This window comes from Armigeres subalbatus, chromosome 3 (genome assembly GCF_024139115.2).
Source record: "Armigeres subalbatus isolate Guangzhou_Male chromosome 3, GZ_Asu_2, whole genome shotgun sequence".
In the NCBI taxonomy this organism is placed as follows: domain Eukaryota; kingdom Metazoa; phylum Arthropoda; class Insecta; order Diptera; family Culicidae; genus Armigeres; species Armigeres subalbatus.
In genome coordinates, this window is record NC_085141.1 from 220,853,082 (window position 1) to 220,879,894 (window position 26,813).

The following is a 26,813-nucleotide window of genomic DNA, read 5'->3' on the forward strand; positions in this document are numbered from 1 at the left end:
TTTTTCTTTTATCAGCATGACTCAATATCCTTCTTTTCATACTTCCATATTTTTCTTCAACAAACGCGAGTACTCGCGACCATTGCACACAATTCATTGATAAAAAGCTACTCTCCAATGTCGACTCGAGACTAGCTACTAGAGAAAATGGAACGCTTATCAGACTGTCTGTCCAAAACAAAACGAGCCGAATACAGCAACAACTTGCGGACAATCAAGTGGAGGAAGCTTATTTGTACACCTGCTGCCGGCCAACCCGCAGTCGCAGCAGCAGCACTACCAGCACCGCTCGCTGTCCCGTTCCGTACCATGCGTTTTATTTCCGTTGAATCGACGATGCAAACACGATGACGCGACGCGGACTGTGTCAAAACGTGTCAAATTGTCGACTCCGAATGAAATTGAAAATTCATTCAACTGGGAAGGTGCGGTTTGCAGTGGCATCGGTTCTTCTTGTTCGTGCAATGAGCGTGTATTTTTATTTCAATTTAAAAATGATGCGTCAAAGTACGTATAGTGGTTCTCAACTGAATATACGATCAGGGTTTTGCAGAGTAAGTTATTTTCTTGTTTCAGAACCTTGTCTGCTGGGTGAGAGTAAGCTCGAATATCCTTTCCTGACTTGCGCTGATCTGGCTCTGAACACATAAGTGTCAACCCTTACATGGCCTGTCAGCATGCAAAGATAACCATGGGATCATTAAAGGCGACTACTCCAGTAGGATTTAACAGCAGCCACAAAGGGGACCCAATTACAATGAGTGAAGCTAAAAGTAATTCTTTTGACGATGCGTTAGGCATGGAGGTGCTAAACTCATTTGCCAAGGGGGTTTGGTGAGGTCTCCTCCTAGGGAAGCAGAGAGCGGAGTAACGGAGCAATTAGCAATTAGCTAACGATCTGATCCAACGAACCAGCTACTGTTCCAAACAATAGGGAGAAGAGCTACAAGGTATTGTTCAAGCCGCAAAGTTACATGAGGCGTTCTCCAAAATGAAGCAGGACCCTGGCGAATCAGCAGTGTTATTTCTGGCCAAGTTGATGGAGATGGAAAAAGTGGGGTTGTGCGGTTAGAGCCTCAGCAGAGCAAACACGCTTTGGGAGAGCGCATTTGCTAAAAGGACTCAGGAACCGGCAGTTGGCCTAAATTGTAAGAATTTACGACTATGAGATCAACCTGATTATGCAGTCGGTCACAGGAGATGAGACGTACGAAGCAGAATCTTCGAGAGATATTATTCCATCAAGTCGTGTATCAGGTGTCTACGCAATTACACACTTATGTTACCACACAAACGTCGTGTTAAGGGACTTGTTAGTTGATTGTGTGCAATTTATTTATTTGTTACCACCGTCTCGAAAGTATTAAAACTATTCTACAGACTGCACCTTAACGTAGACCCTTAATCCTATTTTTAAACATATTTTTTGACATATTAAAATCAAATACATCACTAACACTGTTAAACAAACGAAGACATTGATCAAAAACGAAGATATCATTGAAACTGCTGTAGTGCGTCGAACAAACCCAAGAGCTGCGAAAGCCATTGCGATAGTAGTGCTTACATGTGAATTAAATCGAAGTTTGTTTTTTTTCAATCATTATAACCCAAAGTCACTAATAGTCTCGACGCATTCCAAGCTATCCAATCCGTACGAATAGTCAAAATCAACGCGAGACTGCTGACGAGTAAAAGTGATTGACTTAAGCTGTTTGATGTTCAATTCCATCCCGCTATCGATACACCACAACCTTAACTTCTCGATGTCAACTTGCAGCGTGCAGCAGTCTAGGTGACACCTTATGATTCGGTTTTTTTCAGGTCATCGGCGTAGGGGAAGAGGCCCCAAAACTAGCTATATTGTTTAATTATTGCATGAGGTAAAAACACCCATGAAAATCGTTATAGCTAAGGCATAAAAGCAGTCTATGCTTAGCTAGGGCATATTCCCCCTCCTTCCCCTATACAACTTTCCAGCTTTTAGTTGAAAACATAGATAGTTAATAAACAAAACAAAAATAAGTGGTCCCAAAATGCTGCCCTGGGGCTCACCAAATCTGATAGCAAAAGTGCGAGAATTCGTCTCATTGGTGGTAACGAACGCCTTACGCCCAGTCAGATGGGAGTGCAACTACTCGGTTACCCAATGTGGAAAACCCAAATGCTTGAGTTTTGCAACAGTCGGCTCATGCGGTACTTTATCAAAAGCTTTGGAGATATCAAAGTATATAAAGCTATGTCCATTTAGAACCCGGAATAATAAAGACATCTGTATCTCGGTAACGGATTGACGTACAAATAAGGTTAATACATCAAAACAAGGGTAATTCACTGTACTTTAAGGAAAAAATATTGATACAAATCATTTCTTCTTGTTTCTAGTGAAAATTCGCACCTTCTTATTTATTCTTCTCATCAAAAGTTGCACACCTCCGCGGAGCTCCGGAGTCAACTTCTTTGGCACATTTGTTCCATATTTTGGTCATCTGAGTCGCGTCCCGAGCGGGAAATCAGCTTTTCTTCAGCTTCCGCTTCATTACTGCCCAAAATGTCTCGCTGGGCCGGAGCTGTGGGCAGTTGCGTGGATTTATGTTTTTATCGATGAAATCTTCGTTATTATCGCGGTACCACTGGATGACTTCCCGGCTGTAGTGGCAACTCGCCAAATCTGGCCAAAACTTCACGGGACCTTTATGGGCTTTATGGAAGGTAGACCGCGGTTTTTGAGACATTCCTTCTTGTACAGCTTCGAGTCCATCGTCTTATTCGTCACAAACACTTAGGTCTTTGCTCCACAGCTGCATATCCCTTGCCAAAATCATCTGTTTTTTTGCAAGTTTGTCCAAAAAGCAAACTTAAATTTCGCAGGAACTTCTCCTCGTACCGTCACCATGTAGAATTTTTGACTAGGAAGCTGTCCGAAATCCATTTTGACTTAGGTTCCATCGTCGATGAGTAGGATTATCAACGTGGGTGTGCAGATGTTTTTCTCTCCTTTCGGCTTCCATCTGGAATAATTTTTGACTCGCTGCACGAAACATCGTGAAATTTATACCACAGCAAGTGGGCGCCTAGGTAGACAAACCGCTGAAAAAGAATTCTTGCAGCGGTCACTTTCCGTGCCGCTGCAATACAATAAATGATTCCGGATTCTAAATGGACATAGCTTTAGCATCCACTTGCTGTCGATTTCCAATGATAGAAAATTGGTGAACGCCATGAGATTTGTTGTTGTTGAGCGCTTTTTCAACCATGTTGAAACTCAGATAGCAACGGTAGCGCAGCATTGTAGAGGATCTTGTGAACAATTTCTTCAAACACTTTAGAAAGGCTGCATAGTATTGAAATTCCGCGGTAGTTCTCCACAGCGTGGGTTGACCCGTTTTTAAAAAATCGGACAGATGAAGGTGGACTTCGAAAAAATCGGCGAACTGATTGGCTAGTTCAACCGGAGAATCTGTCTTCCTTTCGTCAAAAGTCATCTCAGCTGGAAATTACCGAAATTACTGGTCAAGTACCGTTTTTGGCTACGCACAAACTTCCAAAAAGAGGAAAGTTCTTGCTTCGCTGGGCTTCAATTGAACGAAGATTGTCGCGGTTCTCGGATAAAAAGCGCTCGAAAATAACGTTTCCGAACAACGTTGCGAAGGTGTTGCAGACCACCACGGCAGCTTGAATGAGTTTCGTCTGCATCGCCTACGCGGAACATGTGCATCCAGAATCCCATACAAAACGTCGTAGAAAGTACATACAGAGGCATCAGTGTCTTTGTTGCGGAACAGTGCATCCCAATCGATGTTTGAAAGTGCACTATTCAACTCTAAAAAGTTACAGCGTTTAAAGTCGAACTTGTCAATCCGATTCTGTGTCGAACTGGGAAACTGCATGTCCGTACCACCAAAGTCGATGCAAAGAACGAACGGTTTATGGTGGCTGTCAATACGTAGAAGAGGTAACGGCGGCTCAATTAGCTTAACTTCGCTTGGTTCGTTAACGAAAGCTATATCTAGCATGCGCCCGTTCGAATTTGATATGGCGTTAATTTGATGGAGTCCAGAAGCGTTCTTCGATTCAAGTATACAAATTTTTTGTTCAGAAGAAGCATTTGATGGTAACAAAGTGATGACATCTTCATCCTCCTCTCAAATCAGCAATGGTGGATTATAGTCCCCAATAAAGATGAGTATGTCGGAGTCCGAAATCTGTTCTCGAAGTTGTTCAATTGGTGAGGAGTGAGCAAAGTACAATGCTGGTGGCGAGTTCGATCGGAGATAAATGCTACATACACTTATCGCTGACTTCTGTAGACGGAGCTTTCACTGCGATTAATATTCCACTTTATTGGGAGTGCTTCTATCGCAGCAAAATATGGAATAATTGGCGGCAAATTCCGAGCTTGAGATGTCTGATCGCAGCCAAGTCTCAGTCAGTACTTTTTCATCATAGTCACAAGATGAAAGCTTCAAAAGTAATTCGTGCATTTTAGTTCGTATGCTTCTTACGTTCTGGTAGTAGAGCGTCAAGTATTTAGACTGAGACTTAGAATTACTTGAGGCGCTATTTACAGAGGAGTGAGTATCTATGCTGACGTTTGCTGATGGAACTTGTGTTGCGATGGGAGCTGCTCCCGGATCAATTCGCTGAGTCGGTCTCCAAAAATGCCGGACGTTGGCGTCATAGACAACATACTCCCGTAATTGTATCCCCTGAGGCCATGTAGCGGGGTTCATAACTTTGGACATGAGCTCCTTATGAACTCCCACTTTGAAGGAGACAAACGATAACATCGAACGCATTCTACCTCTAGCTACCAAAGATTTAACAGCCACGATGATTGTGTGTAAGCAGATTTTCCACATCGGCTACAGACACTTCAGGTGATATTTTAGTTAGATACACCCACAGCTTTTCATTGGGTCCAGCAACTGTACCCGCTAATGCGCTGTTCGCAGACTGACCGGTTCCTGACTTGCTGCAGGCCCTGACAGAAGCATTCTCTGCCGACGCTGCGGATTGGCGGGACATAAGGCACAATGCTGCACGAACCCTCCCAATTGTTTGATTTGTTCCAGCAAAGCTGTGAACAGCAAGCACCCCATGCGGGGTTCGATGTGCCCGGCGTTTAAGCGTGCTGCAAAATCACAGTGCAGGTAACGCAGCTGGCTTGCTCGGCCTCGCCCGAGTGTTTGGTGTGCGCAGGTTTAGAGGAAACGGCGGAACACGTGTTTTTCGTGTGCTCACGTTTGCCACATGTGGTCTGGACACTACCCCGGACAACCTAGTTCGGAGGATGTGTGAAGATGAAGTTGGCTGGAACGCCGTTTTATCGGCTATCGCCCAAATCGTCTCGGAGGTACACAGAAGGTGGCGCGTGGACTCAAGGATGGCTAATTCAGGCGCAAATAAGAGGTGGTCCAAGGGATGGGCTTCATGAGTCATACCGGTAGTCATGCTCTGTGGTCGAACCTTTTATCGAACAAGTGGCCGCGCGAAGAACAACATGGTATCGTCGCTTTCGCGGCGTCGGTCAACCGGGCGGGTTACGAGCCCGAGGACGGAAAGGGGTCCTCGTCAAGGCTGGGGCAAGCGTAAGCACTGCGCCGGCAAGTCCCTCTGTGTGCTGGCGAATAGGCCCTATCGCAGAAAGGTCAATTTGGGGTGCACGCGGCATCATCATTCTTGATACCAGTTGTGCAGAGGGAAGCAGCCGTGAAGTCGACCCTTCCCACCTTCCGAGGACATAGGGCGTGGTAAGGCCACCTGGAAAGCCGGCAACGTACTGGCACGATACCATGGTGTTCTTCTAAAAAAGCGAGTTACGATGTTCGGTGCGCTGTGCACTGGCCCCCCTTTGAAGTATTACTTTCTGGTTGTACCGAAGGGACTATGGGCTTGGCGGCAATAGAAACGGGTTAGCGGGTCGGGGATGTAGTCCTGCCTCCCTCGGTGATCCCTAACCCCGCACTTCCTGGTCAATCCAGGATGTCTGTTGAGCAGATTCCCCCTCCATTGCTTAGGAAGAAAAAAAAAAAAGACTGACCGGTTCCGCAGAAAATTTTCGTTGGTTGCGCCACTGATTCTGGATCTAGCTTCGTCATCACGAGCGCGTTTAGGAGTGGTACGTTCCCGAAATTGGGAACGGCGCGGAATCGGAGAGAGCACAGCAGGAGACAGTTTATTAAAACCGCCCTGGAGGCAAGGCTGCTCTGAATCCAGAAGTGTTCGGGCTGCTCCCTCTACAGTGCGGATATAACGCTGGTTGAATTCGTGAGAACTAAGATCTGCTTCCTCAACTCGGTATGTAGCGACAATAAACCCCGCAGCGGGCTTATCGAAAAATATGTTGCATTGATCCGGGGACCCCGATTCCGACTGACCCATCCGTAAATCTGTGCTCATGATTCCTGAATTTGGCGAGTTTTGTGACTCATACACAACCGAATTGAGTCACATATAAGCTGATGCAACCAAATCAGCCAGAACTATGCTAATAGGGTCCGAGTTGTTACCCCTGCTTCTCGATCCATGCCAGTGGACCCGTGCCACTTGCCATCGCGTGCGGATCTCTTTCACCAAGAGATCCTTAATTTCCGGGCGTGGATGCGCCAAAGAAGGCGGCTCTCCACAGGTAGAATCAGCTGGTGTGGACGGGAGCAACCCAGAAGTAGCTCTGGTGTACTGATTTAAAGTCGGTTGCAAAGTATCGGCGAGGTTACGGTGGGCCAGAAAAGACAGCTTTAAACCGTAGAGCAGCAGGCTATCGCCCCAATATATCAAGCTCTATCTGGTAAAAGGGCGAATGTCGCAAGAGGGAATTCTCTTCGTCGAATTCCCCTATCTATATACATAAAAATGATTTTTTGTCTGTCTGAACCTTATCGACTATAGACTTTTTGGGGCTGGGAAGGTTCTTAAGATGGTTCGAGACACCCCCCCCCCCCCCGTTTTGGAAAGGGGGGCTCCCATACAAATGAAACACTAAGTGACAAGCAGAGGATTTCTTTGCAGTTTATCACCTCAGAATGTAAGTTCGCATTGTTTTATATCGTGCTGAGGTGATAAACCACAAAAAATCCGCTGCTTGTCACTTTTATTAAAAGGAGGGGAAGTCGACGAAGAGAATCCTCCTCCTTATTCCAGATAGAGCTTGATATATTGTTACATATGTTGGATTGTAGCATTGCCGATAGACACATGAAAATTCGTTACTCACCGAAGGAACAATTGTTAGGTTGCTCAGTTGCGAATAAGATAATTGAGACCAGTAGGACTAGAACCACTAGAACCTGCTGTGGCGACTCTTAATGAATTTGAAGTTTCTAGTCCTGTAAATATAATTGCGTCATTAAATGTACTATTTAGTATTAAAATATGTGGTGTTAAAATAAATTAATGTTCTAAAAATAACGATTATTGTGGAATTTAAATGGCCTTTAAACAGAACAATTGCCCTTATATGGACACAGAAAAACTATCGATGTTGGGACACCCCACCACTTCAAATCACGTACAGTCTACTTATCCGTTAAAGGGTTTAGTTCCTCAACACAATACTCGGTCCGAACAACTGGTGCCTCCAACGGCAAACATGGTCACGAACACAATTTTAAGCGGTCACTGAGGTAGTCCAACAAAAGACAGCACCTACGGTGAAGAAGGCCTTGTCTCCGACGACAACAAGTAGAATGTCGTCGGCCTAGATGAAAATATTGGAAGGTAGGAAACTCAAATCCCCGTCCATGGCAATATGACCGCTAGGACCGACCCTTGGGGTATTCCGGTTTTTACATGGAAAGTTCTTGGTTTCCAATGAGGAATTGGATGAAGCGCTTCATGAGGAGGCTCCGGACAAAGGCCAAAATATTGGTCGAAAAGTTCTATTTCGTTGAGGCGTTGGAGCACTGTATGCATCCATTAAATGCCTTCTAGGTATCAAGGGATACAAGATTCTTTTTTACACGGGGGATGTGTTCCTTGTAAAAACAAGTTTTCAGTTCATAATTTGAAAATCCATGAAAAAAAGTTTTATGATTTCTCGACGAATCATGCAAAGTGGGGCAACTTTGCAAAAATTTTGTGTGGGATTTTATTTACACGACCGCGAAAAAAAAATCCGTGTAAAAACAGAATCGGGTGTACTAGGTCCGTGTTTTGGGGGACGTCTTCAAGACTTGCGAAAGAATCCGTTCCACAGCCACGGCGGAATGCATGCTGCTAAGAGCCAAAACGTTCCAATGCTTCAAGTTCTTCGCGTAGTTGACGATTGACCAACGCTTCAACAATTTCGGAATTGCAGTAGGTCAGGGAGATCGGCTGGAACTTGGAAGCATTTCGGAAAAGAGACGCTCTTTGTTATTTTAATGCCTTGACTTAGCCGCGATTCGTCCAAGAAGGTTTGGTCAGACCAGTTGATTCAAAAGTATAAGATTTCTAATGTCGCTCCTGCTCGCGTGACTAACATCTAGGTTACTTTGACCTGGCAGCCAAAGTACCGGTACTACAAGTGTCAAACCGATGTTGGTGATGGAATTAAACATGCACTACAACATGATGCATAAATTATGGCCAATCCTAAGTAACATTTCAAGTTTTATTGCGCTATAAGAATGGTTTTCAAGATCAATTTATAAGATCTAACAATAAAACCGAATAATACACGGCAACCTTCTGATGACCACTATAAGAGTAAGATATTGCCAAGTGGTCCTCTCCAGATAACTACTATAAACCTATTATAAGAGCATTCAGAAGCCCTTTTTAAACCACCCGCAAAAAAGGGAATTTGGCTGCGGCAGCTGTCAAAATGTTGCTTTGAAAAAAGAGAAACAAAACTTTGCAGAAAAATAATAACAAAATGGATTGTTGATGAAAATTATGATGATGACAACAAATTATTATTTTTTTTCAGGTTGTTTTTTCGATTCAAGTACTATTGAAAAGAAGTGCGCGTCCGATTTTATGGGCAAAGCTGGTGAAAAAATAAGCTTGAACACCACGCGCCGGCAATATAACGTAGTTCAGGGAAATAAATCGAAAATATTTATTACCACAACATCTAGCATGTCCACTAAATCGATTAGTACTTTTGCCCAAATTATTAATAAATAAAATTATTTATCAGAAAAAGTATGATACGTGGTGAAAATGTCGTTAAATCATTAATTTCAGTGATATATTTCACTGAATGCGAAATGCTTCTCCATTTTCAATATGGCCATCATGGAATTTGATCAGATTTTTTTTGCTTTTATTAAACACCGTCATAAACTCTTCGCAATGCAAACATTCTTATGAGGGTAATTCATTTGACCACATTATGACCAAAAATTGGAGCTTTATTCGAGCGTTGAAAGTTGGCTTTATTACGCTCTTCATCACAACCATAGATATGTTCATATGGTCAATAGGCATTTGACGTTTGAATCTTTTTCCAGTAGATTTATGAGAGGTTTATTGATAGCAATAAGAGCGCCAATAAAACTGAGCAATTAGCTTGGTGATTGCTGTCATAAGTCCGCAATAAGAATTAGATAAAGCCAAGAAGCGTGGAAATTGTTACTTGGGATTGATGCATGTTAAAGCATAATTTGGCTAAATAATTTATATGACTACAGCGCCACTAGTGTTCTAGTACTTATGCTTCTACTGTCATACCAGGCTCGAAGAATTTCCGTATACCAATACATTTTGCTGTGGAACTACAGACAAACATTTGTGTCAATTTAGAGAAAATTTCCTTGGAAATTCCGAAGAATCTCTCGAAGAAATTCAGAAGTTCAGGAGTAATTTCCGAAGCAAATTCAAAAGAATTTCCCCAGTAAATTTATAAATTATATAATAAATATATAATTATTATATAATAAATCCCTATAGGGAAAAACCCAAGGAAATTTAGAATAATTTCCCGAAGATATTCAGAATAATTTACCGAGGAAGTTCAGAATAATGTTCCGCAGGACGTCAGGAGAGTTTCAGGAAAAAATTAAGGAATTTCAGAATAATTTTCCGAAGAAATTTAGAAGGGTTTCACGAGGAAATTCAGGAGAATTTCTCGACAAAATTCAGAAGAATTTCCCGCGAAAGTTCAAAGGATTTTTCTGAGAAAAATCGAAAGAATTTCCTGAGGAAAATCTGACGAAATACAGAAGAATGTCCGGAATTTCAGAAGTTTTTTTTTGTATCTTTATTAAGGTACAAAAAAAAACTTCTTTAGAAGTTGAAATACTGTCGAATAAAATTGAAACTTATGTATTAATGGATAATAATGTGAGAGATATTGTATGGAAGCATTGGATCAGCAGGAACGTCAGCTAAATTGTTGGTAAATTCTGGAAAGACTTCTAATGGAACTACAGATAAAACTTCTGGAAGAATTGAAGAATTTTATACATTACAAACTTCTGGAGACACTTCCAAAGAAATTCTTTTAAAAAAGACGTTGGGCTAATCATTTGGAGATTATTGGAAGACAAATCCTGGACCAAATACTAATGATTTTTTTTGGAGAATGTGCTATTAAAAAAAAGAATGTGAGACCAGTTTTTACTTTTCCATATACTAACACTATTTCATGTCTATATTATTATTGACAGATATGTGTTTAGATTTCAAAAGTAGGTTGACTACGATGCCTTCTAAATATGTTTCCATATACCTTCAAGAATTTCGAACTGATTTTAATACAAAGAAATACCTAAAAGGGCTTATGGCGAAATTCTTGGTGACATTGGGTTATTGGAGAATCACTATGGAGAAACAGCTGCATAACATTTTAATACTAATTTAGCAAATTTCTATTCAAAAATCCTAATTTCAGCAAACTGTGTAATCAAGCTGTAGCTTGTTATCCGTGAAACAACACGAATTCAAAATAATTATGTCACCCAATCAAAGAACAAAATTATCACTTTATTTACTAATCGGTACATACAATCTAAAATTGGAAACCACTCCTCAAATAGGAACATCATTTTCTGTGTCCAGCCGGCATGGCGTGACTTTGATTAAGCCTCACTTACACAGAACCATTTCCACCCGATATGGGCATACCGGGCCGTGCCATGCCTGAAACAAAACAACATAACAGCAATTTTCCACTCGGACGGATTCGACCCGAGAGCATGAGTAGTTCCGACATACCTACATCCAAAACGGGGTGTAAACACGGACCATGCTTGGGGCGGAACACCGCCGTTCGTGTGTCTCCGCGGTGGAAAACCAATAAAACTTTTGATTCCAGTTCGATGAAGCTTTGGTCAGGCAATCATCTGCGGCGCGGTTCATTGACACAACCTGACGGCTCTGTATTGGCAAAAATGGTGAATACGAGTCCATCGCCACCGGCTGTCGTCACCGATAGCAGCGCGCGGTAGGTAGCGTGTGAAAGCGCAATAAACTGCTGCGTTAATTAGTGAGCAATGCAGCAGGGACTGAGTCACCGAACTCGCAAGAGCTTTTTTTAACAACACAGGAATGGGCTTTATCATTCAATACTGAAAGTCAAGGTTAAACGACTACGGTCGGGATTTGGGTACTTACCGGAATGAACAGCGCTCTCCTCCTCTTTGTCGTCTTTGCAGCGCAGGAACATGTCGCGTACCAATTCGTCGGCTTTGTCGCCGGCCCGGATGAACTTCTCCAGCCTCGCAAAGTCCAGCTCCTTGACCTCTATCTTGAGCAGGTTCAGATTGTCGTTCTGGTCGACGCATTTTGAGGTAAGACTCTTGAGGAACGAGTTGCTTCTCGACAGCTTAGTGGAATGTGTCCGCCTTATGAAACTAAGTGACTTTTTCGGGCTGAGCGCGGAGTGCGACGAGTACGAGGGGTCCACGGAATGGGTGGAACTGTTGGCGCCTCCACCGCCAGCTTCCGATGAGTAATTGAGCGAAATTTTCGGCGTCGACTTCAGTAGAAAGGAACTTTTCGGTGGGAACGTGTTCGCCGGCGACAGATTCTGAGGCAAGGTTTTGGACTTCTCCTTCGAGGGGGAGGGCACCAGCAAAGGCTTTTCCGGCAGGTTGAGGATATTGTTTCGACTGCGGGACTTCATAAGCCGAATCGGAGTCGATGTGTTGCTTTGCTTCTGATGGCACGTGGTCTCGTCATCGTCGATATTTACACTGGCATTTAGAACAATGCCGTATCGTTTGAGTTTGTTCTCGCGCTCGCTGCTGACGAGCATGTTGGAGTTGGTGGAGCTCAGGGTGTCGTCCAGGCTCCACTCGAAACTGCAGGCACTGAGATCGGGGTTGTAGATGCGTTCCAGGGAACGTTTGGTGTATTCGTCGGATCTGGTGCCGCCGGGCGTCGACGATGCCGGGGGATCGTCCGAGGCGGATTCATGGCAGGAGTTGTCCGCGGTTAACGGGACGTAGAACGTGGAGCGGCGTCTGGAGGATTCGGTTGAACCGAATGACGTTTCTGCTGCATGCAGCATTTTTTTTATGAAAGCGTTAGGCACTAAAACGTATCACTGATATAAACTTTTTTACATTCTTCAGGATTCACCAATTCATCTCACTTCCATTCTGGGAACCATTTATCATGCGAATTTTCTGTAGAACCAATCACATTAATGAATTACATCGATTTTAAATCATCACACGCACTTATGAGCAAGTCAACCCAACACGAGCGAATAAAGTATCAAATTGTTTATGAAGAGTAGCAAACTCCTGTCCGTGCTCACACATTCTAAACAAGGAATAAGAATGAATACAGTGTCTTCCTTCAAAGAAACCTGTTTTACCAAACCATGATCTACCGCCACAAAATTAGAAGGATGAAATGAAACGATTTAGGAAAGGGTGTTCCTCAGAGATAACATCTCTCATAGAATGTGTGTAATCACAGACACATAAATTAACGAGTCACGAGATGAAATTGAGTGTGTTCAGTCCGTTCGTTCCAAGAAGCATGAACAAATCTTCACAAACTGTTGTAGATTACGTCGTACCCAATGGAATGTGACGTATTGGATCGGGAAATGACTACGCTGACTCATTGCTCGCCGTGATCCTCGACCTGCGATGGATGGGAAAAACAACCAACGGATAACAGCCGACAAGCGGTAAGGAGAAACAAAAATGAGTAATGCAACGACCTACTAAAACACAAGCGGTCCTAAACCTTTACGGCACCCGAATAACAACACGTCTTTTCGCACTTTCGTTTGAGTGAATTCTCACAATCAAAAAGTAAACAAAAACCTCCAGGCGGGTGCATTAACGCACTTGGTCCTAATGGCGACGGACAACGGTCGATGATGGTGGGAACAGGCGCCTATCGCAATTGAATGATTTACAGTGTGCGCCATTAAGAATTTCACATTTTTGTAAATTTCGTTATTTTGAACAGTGATACTGATTCAAGATAAAATTTTGCTTTGTTATAGGCGTTACAAATATTTGTTACATTTTCCACTGAAACAATTTTTTGATTGAATTGCGTCATAAGGTACATATGAAATTTAATATTTGCTTGGGACACGTTTCCATGTCGCAGACTGTAAGGCAAACAGACAGCAAGTTCAATACCGGCAGCACCATCCAAACACAGCTGTGTTCGAAGTAGCAATCAATGGAGGAGAGAAATTGGAATGCAATAAAAAATGATAATGGACGCTCTCGTACGATGGATGGATTTGGCGCCATATCCAAATTCGAGAAAGGCATTTGGCTTTTTCGTCTGCGTTCAACCTTTAGGCCTGATTAGCACCACCCGATAACATGTAAGGTCTCACTGTGCATTGTGGAAGCCGTTTGTGAAATGTGTTTCCTTCGCATAATAGGTGATAAGTGCATTCGACATGTCCTGTCCTTCACAGTGGAAGTTTTTGACATCGAAACTCAATCGCAGCACAACTGCAGTTGTGAGGTGATTTCGGGACATGAATTTTGTTTGAGCACACGAAGTAGCGTCAATTTGAGGGGTGTAGTATTCAACGTCAGCTGGAATCAGGCAACGCAAATTATACACGTCATTGAGTTCCATTTGAATTGCACAATTTCTCGCATGGAGGAAGGTAACACGAACAAGCAAGATTACGAACATCTGATATCAGTCGTTTGAAGTGGTACTTTAAGAAAATGACACATACGTGTGGACGGTAGGTAGGACTGAGAACGTGTTTCACAACTTGGAATAAATATGGCTTTATGTTTGTCAACAATGCAGATCGTATCTTCAACGAATCTTGCGTTAATATATGATTGTTACATACATACACCAATATATGTAAGGAAGAGGATCATTTCGGCATTAGGGTTTCATGTACCTGAATTCCTTTCTAAGTTACATCTCACAAGTAGCTATGCTTTAAATTGCTATGTTTTAAATAAATCTATGACAAAAGGTCGAAAAGACAAAACGCCGAAAGGACAAAAGCGACAAAAGGTCGAAACGGACCGAAGGTCGAAAGGGACAAAAAGTCAAAAAGGACAAAAGGTCGAAAAGAACAAAATATCGATCAAGAACAAGATGATAATAAGTTGGTTGTATTCCAATAAAATTTGTGAAATGCATTTAACTTCAAGCAGATGTAATACACCTCGTCAATCAAAATTGAAGAATGAACGATTTTCAAAGAAGAAGTAATTATGTACTATGAAGCAATATTTTGAATATCTAGATTGTTCTGTTAGAGATACAAAAGATTGTTGATATAAGAAATAAATAAAACTTGCATTGTGCGAGATTGTTTCTCTCCGTTTCAGTTTCTTGTCCATTTCCACCTTTTGTCCTTTTGACTTTTGGCTCTTTTAAACCTTCTGTCCTTCGACCTTTTATCTTTCGACCTTTTGTTCTTCCGACCTCGACCTGTCTTGTTTTAACCCTTTCAGGTTCACGGGGTCATATATGACCCCAACATAAACATTCATGTATAAAATCTCACGATGGATAAAAGTGAACACTATCTCCAGCAACATTGCTTTAAATCAACATCAGGAAAAATATCAGGCATGGGTGATCAAGGCCATACGACAACCTAGAACGTCATGAACAAGGTGAAGTTAGAAAAGAAAATATTAGGTATATTGGCAGTGGATTGTACTGTTTCAAAATAAGATTTTTATTCAAACGTATCCGTAGAGCTACTGTGATGTACAATAAACTGTTTTCTTATCTTCCTTGGACGTCCCAGGCCATCCAAACTATCCTTGAGTTCAGGACTCGAAATCTACAACTGCAAAAAAGCTTTTTTCCGTTACTCAAAGTTTATTTGAATATTCAACCGTGTTCATTACATATAACAGAACAGCGGTTCTCAACCTTTTTGTTGAGAGGTACCCCTTCGAGCATTTACATTCATTGAGGTACCTTTTTGTTTCGAAAATAAGCATAACGCATAGGTATGAAAAAAAGACCAGAAAACTAACGGTATATATGGCACTCCAATAAAATGTCTGAAATTTTTGCTGTTCCGTGAAGTTTTCCAATTCAAATAAAGTTTATACATACTATGAGAACTTTTTGAAGCTTCCATTCCTCTTAAAAGGGGCCCTCCAGGCCTATTGAAAATAAGGTCTTCCGAGCCTCTTGAAAGGAGGCTTCCGAGCCTCTTGGAAGGAGGCTTCCGAGCCTCTTGGAAGGAGGCTTCCGAGCCTCTTGGAAGGAGGCTTCCAAGCCTCTTGGAAGGAGGCTTCCATGCCTCTTGGAAGGAGGCTTCCAAGCCTCTTGGAAGGAGGCTTCCGAGCCTCTTGGAAGGAGGCTTCCGAGCCTCTTGGAAGGAGGCTTCCGAGCCTCTTGGAAGGAGGCTTCCGAGCCTCTTGGAAGGAGGCTTCCGTGCCTCTTGGAAGGAGGCTTCCGAGCCTCTTGGAAGGAGGCTTCCGAGCCTCTTGGAAGGAGGGCTTCGAGCCCCTTGGAAGGAGGGTTCCGAGGCTCTTGGAAGGAGGCTTCCGGGCCTCTTGGAAGGAGGCTTCCGAGCCTCTTGGAAGGAGGCTTCCGAGCCTCTTGGAAGGAGGCTTCCGAGCCTCTTGGAAGGAGGCTTCCAAGCCTCTTGGAAGGAGGCTTCCGAGCCTCTTGGAAGGAGGCTTCCGAGCCTCTTGGAAGGAGGCTTCCGAGCCTCTTGGAAGGAGGCTTCCGAGCCTCTTGGAAGGAGGCTTCCGAGCCTCTTGGAGGGAGGCTTCCGAGCCTCTTGGAAGGAGGCTTCCGAGCCTCTTGGAAGGAGGCTTCCGGGCCTCTTGGAAGGAGGCTTCCGAGCCTCTTGGAAGGAGGCTTCCGAGCCTCTTGGAAGGAGGCTTCCGAGCCTCTTGGAAGGAGGCTTCCGAGCCTCTTGGAAGGAGACTTCCGAGCCTCTTGGAAGGAGGCTTCCGAGCCTCTTGGAAGGAGGCTTCCGAGCCTCTTGGAAGGAGGCTTCCGAGCCTCTTGGAAGGAGGCTTCCGAGCCTCTTGGAAGCTAGGATAGGATGTGACAAGTAGTCAGTAAAAATCATACCGATTTGCTGTCACAATCGTACCGGTTGCTGATTGGTTGAATATGACAATCGATTACTTCGATTGGTAGCGGCGCGTTTTCCGTAGGGCAGCATGTTGTTAGTTTGGCCGTGTTGCTGGTTTTTAAAGTTGATATTAAGCAAAATACGAAAATGTTTGAGTACCAGTTTTTTGGTAAGAAATAAATTCATATTGAACTGCAAACGCCATATAAATTATTCTCAAGGGTTGTACAGGTTTAAAACTGTTGATTTTAATCATTATCATTCACCTTTCCGTCATTTTCGATCTAGAAGTCATTTTTTCAGTAGCGAAAACTTCTCTCTGTTAGTCTTTCAATTCTCTTAAATAAATAGTAGATGGAACGGGAAGGAAAACATCAAATTTTGATACATGATATTTGGAAGATTTTGTACCAAATTACTTTGGCTGCACTGGCGACCACCTCGTCAGAGCAATCGACTAAAAAACAACAAGGCAGTCTCAATTGAGTTGTCACATCCTATCCTAGCTTGGAAGGAGGCTTTCGAGCCTCTTGGAAGGAGGCTTCCGAGCCTCTTGGAAGGAGGCTTCCGAGCCTCTTGAAAGGAGGCTTCCGAGCCTCTTGGAAGGAGGCTTCCGAGCCTCTTGGAAGGAGGCTTCCGAGCCTCTTGGAAGGAGGCTTCCGAGTCTCTTGGAAGGAGGCTTCCGAGTCTCTTGGAAGGAGGCTTCCGAGCCTCTTGGAAGGAGGCTTCCGAGCCTCTTGGAAGGAGGCTTCCGAGCCTCTTGGAAGAGGCTTCCGAGCCTCTTGGAAGGAGGCTTCCGAGCCTCTTGGAAGGAGGCTTCCGAGCCTCTTGGAAGGAGGCTTCCGGGCCTCTTGGAAGGAGGCTTCCGAGCCTCTTGGAAGGAGGCTTCCGAGCCTCTTGGAAGGAGGCTTCCGAGCCTCTTGGAAGGAGGCTTCCAAGCCTCTTGGAAGGAGGCTTCCGAGCCTCTTGGAAGGAGGCTTCCGAGGAGGCTCGTGGAAGGAGGCTTCCGAGGAGGCTCTTGGAACGAAGCTCCAGAGCCTCGTAGAAGGAGGCTTCCGAGCCTCTTGGGAGGAGGCTTCCGAGCCTCTTGGAAGGAGGCTTCCTGAGCCTCTTGGAGGAGGCTTCCGAGGCCTCTTGGAAGGAGGCTTCCTGAGCCTCTTGGAAGGAGGCTTCCAGGCCTCTTGGAAGGAGGCTTCCAGGCCTCTTGGAGGAGGCTTCCAAGCCAGCCTCTTGGAAGGAGGCTTCCGAGCCAGCCTCTTGGAAGGAGGCTTCCGAGCCAGCCTCTTGGAAGGAGGCTTCCGAGCCTCTTGGAAGGAGGCTTCCGAGCCTCTTGAACGGAGGCTTCCGACCCTCTTGGAAGGAGGCTTCCGAGCCTCTTGGAAGGAGGTTTCCGAGCCTCTTGGAAGGAGGCTTCTGAGCCTCTTGGAAGGAGGCTTCTGAGCCTCTTGGAAGGAGGCTTCCGAGCCTCTTGGAAGGAGGCTTCCGAGCCTCTTGGAAGGAGGCTTCCGAGCCTCTTGGAAGGAGGCTTCCGAGCCTCTTGGAAGGAGGCTTCCAGGCCTCTTGGAAGGAGGCTTCCAGGCCTCTTGGAAGGAGGCTTCCGAGCCTCTTGGAAGGAGGCTTCCGAGCCTCTTGGAAGGAGGCTTCCGAGCCTCTTGGAAGGAGGCTTCCGAGCCTCTTGGAAGGAGGCTTCCGAGCCTCTTGGAAGGAGGCTTCCGAGCCTCTTGGAAGGAGGCTTCCGAGCCTCTTGGAAGGAGGCTTCCGAGCCTCTTGGAAGGAGGCTTCCGAGCCTCTTGGAAGGAGACTTCCGAGCCTCTTGGAAGGAGGCTTCCGAGCCTCTTGGAAGGAGGCTTCCGAGCCTCTTGGAAGGAGGCTTCCGAGCCTCTTGGAAGGAGGCTTTCGAGCCTCTTGGAAGCTAGGATAGGATGTGACAAGTAGTCAGTAAAAATCGTACCGATTTGCTGTCACAATCGTACCGGTTGCTGATTGGTTGAATATGACAATCGATTACTTCGATTGGTAGCGGCGCGTTTTCCGTAGGGCAGCATGTTGTTAGTTTGGCCGTGTTGCTGGTTTTTAAAGTTGATATTAAGCAAAATACGAAAATGTTTGAGTACCAGTTTTTTGGTAAGAAATAAATTCATATTGAACTGCAAACGCCATATAAATTATTCTCAAGGGTTGTACAGGTTTAAAACTGTTGATTTTAATCATTATCATTCACCTTTCCGTCATTTTCGATCTAGAGGTCATTTTTTCAGTAGCGAAAACTTCTCTCTGTTAGTCTTTCACTTCTCTTAAATAAATAGTGGATGGAACGGGAAGGAAAACATCAAATTTTGATACATGATATTTGGAAGATTTTGTACCAAATTACTTTGGCTGCACTGGCGACCACCTCGTCAGAGCAATCGACTAAAAAACAACAAGGCAGTCTCAATTGAGTTGTCACATCCTATCCTAGCTTGGAAGGAGGCTTTCGAGCCTCTTGGAAGGAGGCTTCCGAGCCTCTTGGAAGGAGGCTTCCGAGCCTCTTGGAAGGAGGCTTCCGAGCCTCTTGGAAGGAGGCTTCCGAGCCTCTTGGAAGGAGGCTTCCGAGCCTCTTGGAAGGAGGCTTCCGAGCCTCTTGGAAGGAGGCTTCCGAGCCTCTTGGAAGGAGGCTTCCGAGTCTCTTGGAAGGAGGCTTCCGAGTCTCTTGGAAGGAGGCTTCCGAGCCTCTTGGAAGGAGGCTTCCGAGCCTCTTGGAAGGAGGCTTCCGAGCCTCTTGGAAGGAGGCTTCCGAGCCTCTTGGAAGGAGGCTTCCGAGCCTCTTGGAAGGAGGCTTCCGAGCCTCTTGGAAGGAGGCTTCCGAGCCTCTTGGAAGGAGGCTTCCAGCCTCTTGGAAGGAGGCTTCCGAGCCTCTTGGAAGGAGGCTTCCGAGCCTCTTGGAAGGAGGCTTCCGAGCCTCTTGGAAGGAGGCTTCCGAGCCTCTTGGAAGGAGGCTTCCGAGCCTCTTGGAAGGAGGCTTCCGAGGAGGCTTCCGAGCCTCTTGGAAGGAGGCTTCCGAGCCTCTTGGAAAGAGGCTTCCGAGCCTCTTGAGGAGGCCTCCGAGCCCCTTGAAAGGAGGCCTCCGAGCCTCTTGAAAGGAGGCCTCCGAGCCTCTTGAAAGGAGGCCTCCGAGATTCTTGGAAGGAGGCTTCCGAACCTCTTGGAAGGAGGCTTCCGAGCCTCTTGGAAGGAGGCTTCCGAGCCTCTTGGAAGGAGGCTTCCGAGCCTCTTGGAAGGAGGCTTCCGAGCCTCTTGGAAGGAGGCTTCCGAGCCTCTTGGAAGGAGGCTTCCGAGCCTCTTGGAAGGAGGCTTCCCCTCTTGGAAGGAGGCTTCCGAGCCTCTTGGAAGGAGGCTTCCGAGCCTCTTGGAAGGAGGCTTCCGAGCCTCTTGGAAGGAGGCTTCCGAGCCTCTTGGAAGGAGGCTTCCGAGCCTCTTGGAAGAAGGCTAAATAACTTGAATGGAGGCTTCCAGGCCTCATGAAAGGAGGCTTCCGAGCCTCTTGAAAGGAGGCTTCCGAGTCTCTTGAAAGGAGGCTTCCGAGCCTCTTGGAAGGAGGCTTCCGAGCCTCTTGGAAGGAGGCTTCCGAGCCTCTTGGAAGGAGGCTTCCGAGCCTCTTGGAAGGAGGCTTCCGAGCCTCTTGGAAGGAGGCTTCCGAGCCTCTTGGAAGAAGGCTTTCGAGCATCTTGGAAGGAGGCTTCCGAGCCTCTTGGAAGGAGGCTTCCGAGCCTCTTGAAAGGAGGCTTCCGAGTCTCTTGAAAGGAGGCTTCCGAGCCTCTTGAAAGGAGGCTTCCGAGCCTCTTGAAAGGAGGCTTCCGAGCCTCTTGAAAGGATGTTTCCGAGATTCTTGAAAGGAGGCTTCCTAGCCTCTTGAAAGGAGGCTTCTTAGCCTTTTGAAAGGAGGCTTCCTAGCCTCTTGAAAGAAGGCTTCCGAGCCTCTTGAAGAGAGGCTTCCGAGCCTCTTGAAAGGAGGCTGCCGAGCCTCTTGAAAGGAGGCTTCCGAGCCTCTTGAAAGGAGGCTTCCGAGCCGCTTCCGAAAGGAGGCTTCCAAGCCTCTTGAAAGGAGGCTTCCGAGCCTCTTGAAAGGAGGCTTCCAGGCCTCTTGAAAGGAGGCTTCCGAGCCTCTTGAAAAGAGGCTTCCGAGCCTCTTGAAAGGAGGCTTCCGAGCCTCTTGAAAGGAGGCTTCCGAGCCTCTTGAAAGAGGCTTCCGAACCTCTTGAAAGGAGGCTTCCGAGCCTCTTGAAAGGAGGCTTCCGAGCCTCTTGAAAGGAGGCTTCCAAGCCTCTTGAAAGGGAGCTTTCGAGCCTCTTGAAAGGAGGTTCCCGAGCCTCTTGAAAGAAGGCTTTAGAGCCTCTTGAAAAGGGGCTACCTAGCCTCTTTGAAGGAGACTCTCAAAAGGAAGCTTTCAATCTGCTTGGAAAGAGACTTCCAAGCATCTTGCAACGGAGCTATTTAGCTTTTCGGAAAAAGGCGTAATGACTTTCAAATAGAGGCCTCCGAGCCTTTAGGTCCTAGATTTTATTCACTCTACGTTTTGTCCTGCAGCCTTTTATACACTGTGCTGTTTGTAGTTTACCATGCCTTTGATCTTCTGGAATGTATTATGGATATGGTTGAATACATATCCAAGCTTCTAGTGACAAGAAAAGCTATTGTCATGGCTGAAGTCACATTTGGCCGAACAGGTCAAACAACCAATAAGGTCATTTTCTGAACGGGCAACATGGCCAAAAATGTCGATCCGTTAACGACGATTTCGGCCAAATGACCTATTCGGTCATACGACTTTTTCGGCCAAACGACCAGTCCGATCGAACAATATTTCGGCCGTATGCCTATTTCGGCCAAATGACATTATCGGTCATACGGATTTCGGCCTAATAGTTTGTTCGGTTAAATAACATTCGACATTGTGGCCTTTGACCGAATGACTTTGGATGGAATTTCCTTGGGAAGATTTCCCAAACTTCTGCGGACGTTTACATACTTAAATCGGCGTAGTAATTTATAGATAAGGCGGCATGACAGGTTCAAAAATGTCGTGGACGATAGCGTGCCTCAGCGGTGCATACCTTTAATTCCGCGACACTAGCTAGGGACATGTATCTGTATCAGGGTTCGTACATTTCGGTCCGATGAAACGAAAACAAGCGATCTTCAGGTCGAAGGAGAATCTTTTTTCGTAGTTTGTGGTAAAAAACATCTATTTTCTCTAGATCAAACCTCGAAGATAAACGAAAATCGTGCCTGCTTGATGATGTCTTGGTTCTTTTCATCGTTTTTCAACCTTACTCACTATTCGCGAAAATTTGCGGTAGCAATTACAAAAAAAAGTACCACTGTGAGAAGTGACTTTCGCATAATTATTAAGAGTTGGCTACCAATATGTTCAACCTAATTCGAGTTTGTAAGCTGTGGCGAAGCAATCAATATCATGTTAGTAGAAAGATATACAAGATAAATATGAAGTCAGTATGTTTTTTATGATTCTGAAAACAATGTGCTAATGATAAAATAATAAAAGAAATCTCTAGAAACTATTGGAATAAACGCACCCGATTTTTATTAATTTAAATTATTTTTTATAAACTAGGTAGATGGGAATTGAAGTTTATAAAACTTCGAATAATGCCAACGTCACTCAGCGTCGTCGTCTTCATCTATGTCGAAACACATAAGTCTACTTCGTTCGACTTCAGCGAGCAATAAATCTAATTTAGATGCAGATGTTGTGATAAAACAACAACCCATTATTGTGCGCAAACGAGAACGTTCTAGGTCAAGAAGAAAACCGTCCCGTTGCTTCAATCACCGATAAAAATTAATGCATTCGTCACAACCCTCATCCAAACAGGAATTCTGTTTTCGTACGACCATTCTACACCCGATCGATCGTATTCCCCGGCAGGAACTGCTAGTGTACGGCTGCAGAATACACAATGAGGCACACTTGGTGGGTCCGGAATATTCGTAGTTCGTACCTCTCGCGATGGGATTGAAATTTGAAAACCTGCGATCCGGTACTACTTGAGTGAACCGGGAACATTGTTCTGAAATATTTGCACCAGAGCGCAACCTTCAGGATCGCGTCACAAAACCGTATACTCAAGCGCTCTCAGCGGTAATTGTGCGCAATAACTTCTTACTGAAAGATCATGCCACCCGATCCCGTCGTCCATTCGTCGTAAGAATGCGGTTTTATGGCAGTTTTATGTAGAATAAACTACACAGTTCTCGGTTTACAGTCAGCGCGGTACTTAGAGCCCGGTAATTGTACTTTTCCTTTTCAACTGTTCGAAGAGGTGACTTTAGGGGACCCTAACTAAATAGCACGACGCGGATGATCGTCTCATTCTCATCAGCTCAGTATTTTATGTATTCCTTCGAAAATTTTAGTGCGGGAGGAAACGGTAAGGGACCGACCGCACCGGGAACAAGAACACAAAGAACTCGAAACACTGTCCGTCGTCAAAGGGAGCTGTGACTGTGCTTATTTTCTTCTTCTCCGGATTCTGCCTTCGTCGCTGTCCAGGGGCATACCACGATCAACAACTAGCGGTGATCGTGTATGCTTTTTATACGTCGTGGTGTATTATCCCGAGCACGGGTTGAGAACTAAAAGATATCAAACGGCGTTTTGGAATTTGCTGAACAAATATAAATTTCATTCAATACTTTGATTAGACTTCATATAAATATAAATCATATATTCAATGACAATAGATGAGCGAAGAGAACTAGTTTTAGTGAGTCCATATATAAATGTAAGGCAGCATGGAACTTGGTATGATCACGAACCAAATTTTAAAATCAATTCTCTTTAAATATGGAACCGACAAATACTCTTGGAAGATAAATGTGCTTTGGCGTACCGCTCTTAAATGATAATTCAATTATCAAATACAAGCTTAACTATTACCATCGTAAATTCCTGAGTAAGTACTAAGGATTACGTCGAAGTGTTTCCAAAATGATTTTGATTGATTTTGAGTCTTTACCTTTATTATAGATTAGGGAAATATTCGTACATGTTTAATCATGTTACGATTCCGAGAGGTTTTGATTTTTTTTTGCAGATACTGTTTGCAAGATAATCTGACATTAACTGGTTACCTTTATATTTTTACATCATTCTTATTTTATCCGCTTTTGCAAAATTCTTGTTATTTTTTAATAAATTAATATTTTGATCTCATTATCTACTCGGAACTGTCGTTTGCTCCTCGGGAGTCTCCACGACGAAGACGAGGAAACACGCAACGCGCGACGACGAGGCCAAAGTGATCAACGCACGCAGAATACATTTCACGGACCGAACACATCCATGTCTTTCCGAAGGAATCGTTCCTGCCGTTGCTGATGCTGTTTTTTTGTTATTGATGTTGCTGCTGCTAGCTGATAGTTGATTGGTACGAAAAACCGGATCCACAAGTTGCTTGGAATTCTTTCGATACTTTGCTTCGCTCGTATTCTGGGTGACTTCTTTGCTCAAATGCCATCTCTTCCAAGGCGGAGTCACACTCCTCGATACGTACATTAAAATACTTCTTTTCATTAGCACATTCGATTTTCTTCCATTAGCAGCTTTCTTCAAATCGAGCACACAGATTCTATTTCTTTAACTAATTAAATTCTTCACACTTTTTTCAATGCATCTCCCCTTCACTGACCAACTTGCGGTTTCCAACGAAGGGGCCACTTACTCCGAGAACAGTGATTTGTATTGTGTTGTCTAATAAATCTGAGCACTGCGTAAGCTACCCCACAGAGAACACATTAAAACATTCTTCAGCATGAGCACCAACTACGCGTTGAACCGAATCCCAAAGAAAGCAATTACCGAAAAAGCCCTCGCACATAAAGTACAACAACGATAATTGATAATAATCGCACAACCGCCGAAACAGTAACTGAAACTAAAACAACGTCCGCCACCACACACTTCTGGGTGTCCGATTTGCAGTGAGCGAACGACGGTCACTGGATTCTATCTCTAGGAGGAGATATCGCGCACTAAACTAAGCATGAATAACGAACGATTGAAAGACCGGCGGGATAAACGTGGACGACGCGATACGCCACTAGCGCATTCTCCAGCTCAACTGACTTGCTCTGGGCTCTGGCTGTATCGTCGAGTCAAGTCGACCAACATTGTATGCGCTCTCGCCGTTGTATGCCTCTCTCGCACTGCTGTTGTGGCACGGATGGAAAGGCCAGTTAATGTGCAACGAGACTGATGGGCCATGCGTAGAATGGTTTGTGTGAGTTTCTGATTACTGTTGCTTGTACAAGGGGCTTATTGACGATATTTAGGATTGGTAATCATAAGCTCTTTCTACATATTTTTTCTACCATATATATTCTACTCAGATAAGGAAATATGGGTATATGCATGTCCAATAACTAAATCGGCGAAAACGTTAAATTGAAGGTTAAAATTAATGGAGGAAAGGGCACACCTTACAATGGTCACGACAGGAAGGAAAGCGTTGAAGCGATTATCGTCAAAGCTTATGGTAAGAGCTACGTCGACGTCCTGAAGGCCATGAAGGTCAATGTAAAGCTCACTGAGCTAGGCGAGGATGTCAACTGCATCCTTAGAACGCAGAAGGGTGAAATAATTCTTGTACTGAGGCGAGATGCTGCGCGGAAATAGTTAGCCGAGGAGGTGCTGGATGATGGGGTTCAGATAAGAACTCTTTGCCCAGTAAAGGTCGTCCAGTGCCGAGGCCTGAACGAGATAACCGAGACCTGGTGGTCACACTGAGAGATCAGTGTGGCGCTGAGATCCATGATACCGCGGTTCGGTTTAGGGGCAGGCCAGAGTAAAAACGACGTGCGATGCGACGCGAGGCGACAGAGCAATTTGACAGCCTGTTGATAATGATTGTTATTCTTTTACGTTACTCGCGTCGCGTCGCATCGCTCGTCGCGTCTACTCTGGCTTACCCCTTAGGCACCGTCGAGTGGGGACACAGGTTTCCTCATTCAAGGTATCTTTGGCGGCTGTTGCCAAGAAGGCTCTGGGTACGGCCAAGTTTTTAGGTGGGTTGGTCCGTATGACATTGTCCATCCAACAACCTCAAACCTGGTGTGTTCCGATTTTGGACACAAGTCGTATGACTGCAAAGGTCTTAGTCGCAGTAAGCTATGCCAAAGGTGTGGAGCTGATGGCCACAAACCATCAAGCCATAAGTACTGCTACAACAGTCAGTCATGAGAATAAGATTGATGTCGCCTTGCTGTCCCACCCTCCTGGAAACGGCAGTTGGATTGCGGATAAGTCCAGAACAGTGGCAATCTGGACATGCGGGCGGGGATAACATAACATCCTGAGGATGTGGGATTTGCTATAGTAAAGGGACACTGAGTTTACTTTTGTAGTTGTTACTGTCCTTCAGGATGGAGTATAGTGCAGTACTCAGGGTAAAAGTAGTAACAGATGACTGGACGCGTGGGCAGTGAACTGGGGACCGGTTGACCAACGTTAGAGGTCACATCTGTAGTCCTGCTGAACGAGGGATGTTCAACGTTCAGAGGACCGAACGGTGAGTAATGTATCGATGTGACTGTTGGGAATTGTCGCCGGATCATTCAAACACTTTTTGGATAGCAGATTCATTTGATCACATTCAAAGCTGTAATTTGAATACTTATTTATTTCACAATTACTATCTATCATTTATTCATTACATTTTACATTTTAGTATCGGATCCCGAACGAACTATTTTCTCAACATACTCACTGACTACCTTTCTAAGTATACAATATTCGAGTATTCATGGTTGCCAGTTTCACCACACAAATCTTTCTTAACAATTTCACGTCCGTTACACTAAGAATCAGTTGAATAATTTTGTTGCCTCAATTGCTGTGGAATAGCTACACACGAACAATGTAGAATAATAGATCACGTGTATTGCCGTGAGGTACCTCGAGTAACCCAGAATATAATGTTTCCAAGAAACTCACGAGAAAATTAATTTGGTTATGGAAAATCTATGAATGGTGCATCTAAATGAACCATTATTTGTTTTATCCAACATTTTTGGCCAAAATGATATTTTTATATATTCTGAATCCTCGTCCCAAAATACGCATTTTGGCATTAAATACGAAAAAATGGCTGATATGTATCGAAGAAATCAAAAGATTCGGAGCCAATTTGTTCAAAAACAGGTTTTTGTTGTTTTCTCGAAATTGTGTAAAATAGATATATGCAGTTTCTCAAACAAATGATTCAAATGCTCCGCTGGGAGCTCTTTGACGGAATTGGGCATATTGTTGCCATTCAATGCCTTGAAATTTATCTACGAATAGAAATCATACCGCGTTCTTCCAAGTGAGTTT

General features: G+C 44.6%; 1 protein-coding gene across 9 annotated transcripts in view; it reads right to left on the reverse strand.

Annotated features, from left to right (window-relative positions):
• The window catches only part of LOC134220092 (ras GTPase-activating protein raskol), a 654,763-nt gene that overhangs the window by 65,101 nt on the left and 562,849 nt on the right, over nt 1-26,813 (reverse strand). Inside the window, exons 1-2 of one of the 9 annotated variants that reach the window (XM_062699062.1) lie at nt 24,303-24,570; nt 11,542-12,557 (exon numbers count right to left, since the gene is read on the reverse strand). The exons of 6 other annotated variants lie outside the window; for them this stretch is intronic. In XM_062699062.1, the coding sequence (XP_062555046.1) occupies nt 11,542-12,439 (898 nt within the window). In that variant the 5' untranslated portion in view covers nt 12,440-12,557; nt 24,303-24,570. Of the gene's footprint in view, nt 1-11,541; nt 12,558-23,997; nt 24,571-26,813 lie in introns of those variants that run through there. 2 more of the 9 variants (XM_062699061.1, XM_062699060.1) reach the window with 2 other exon arrangements.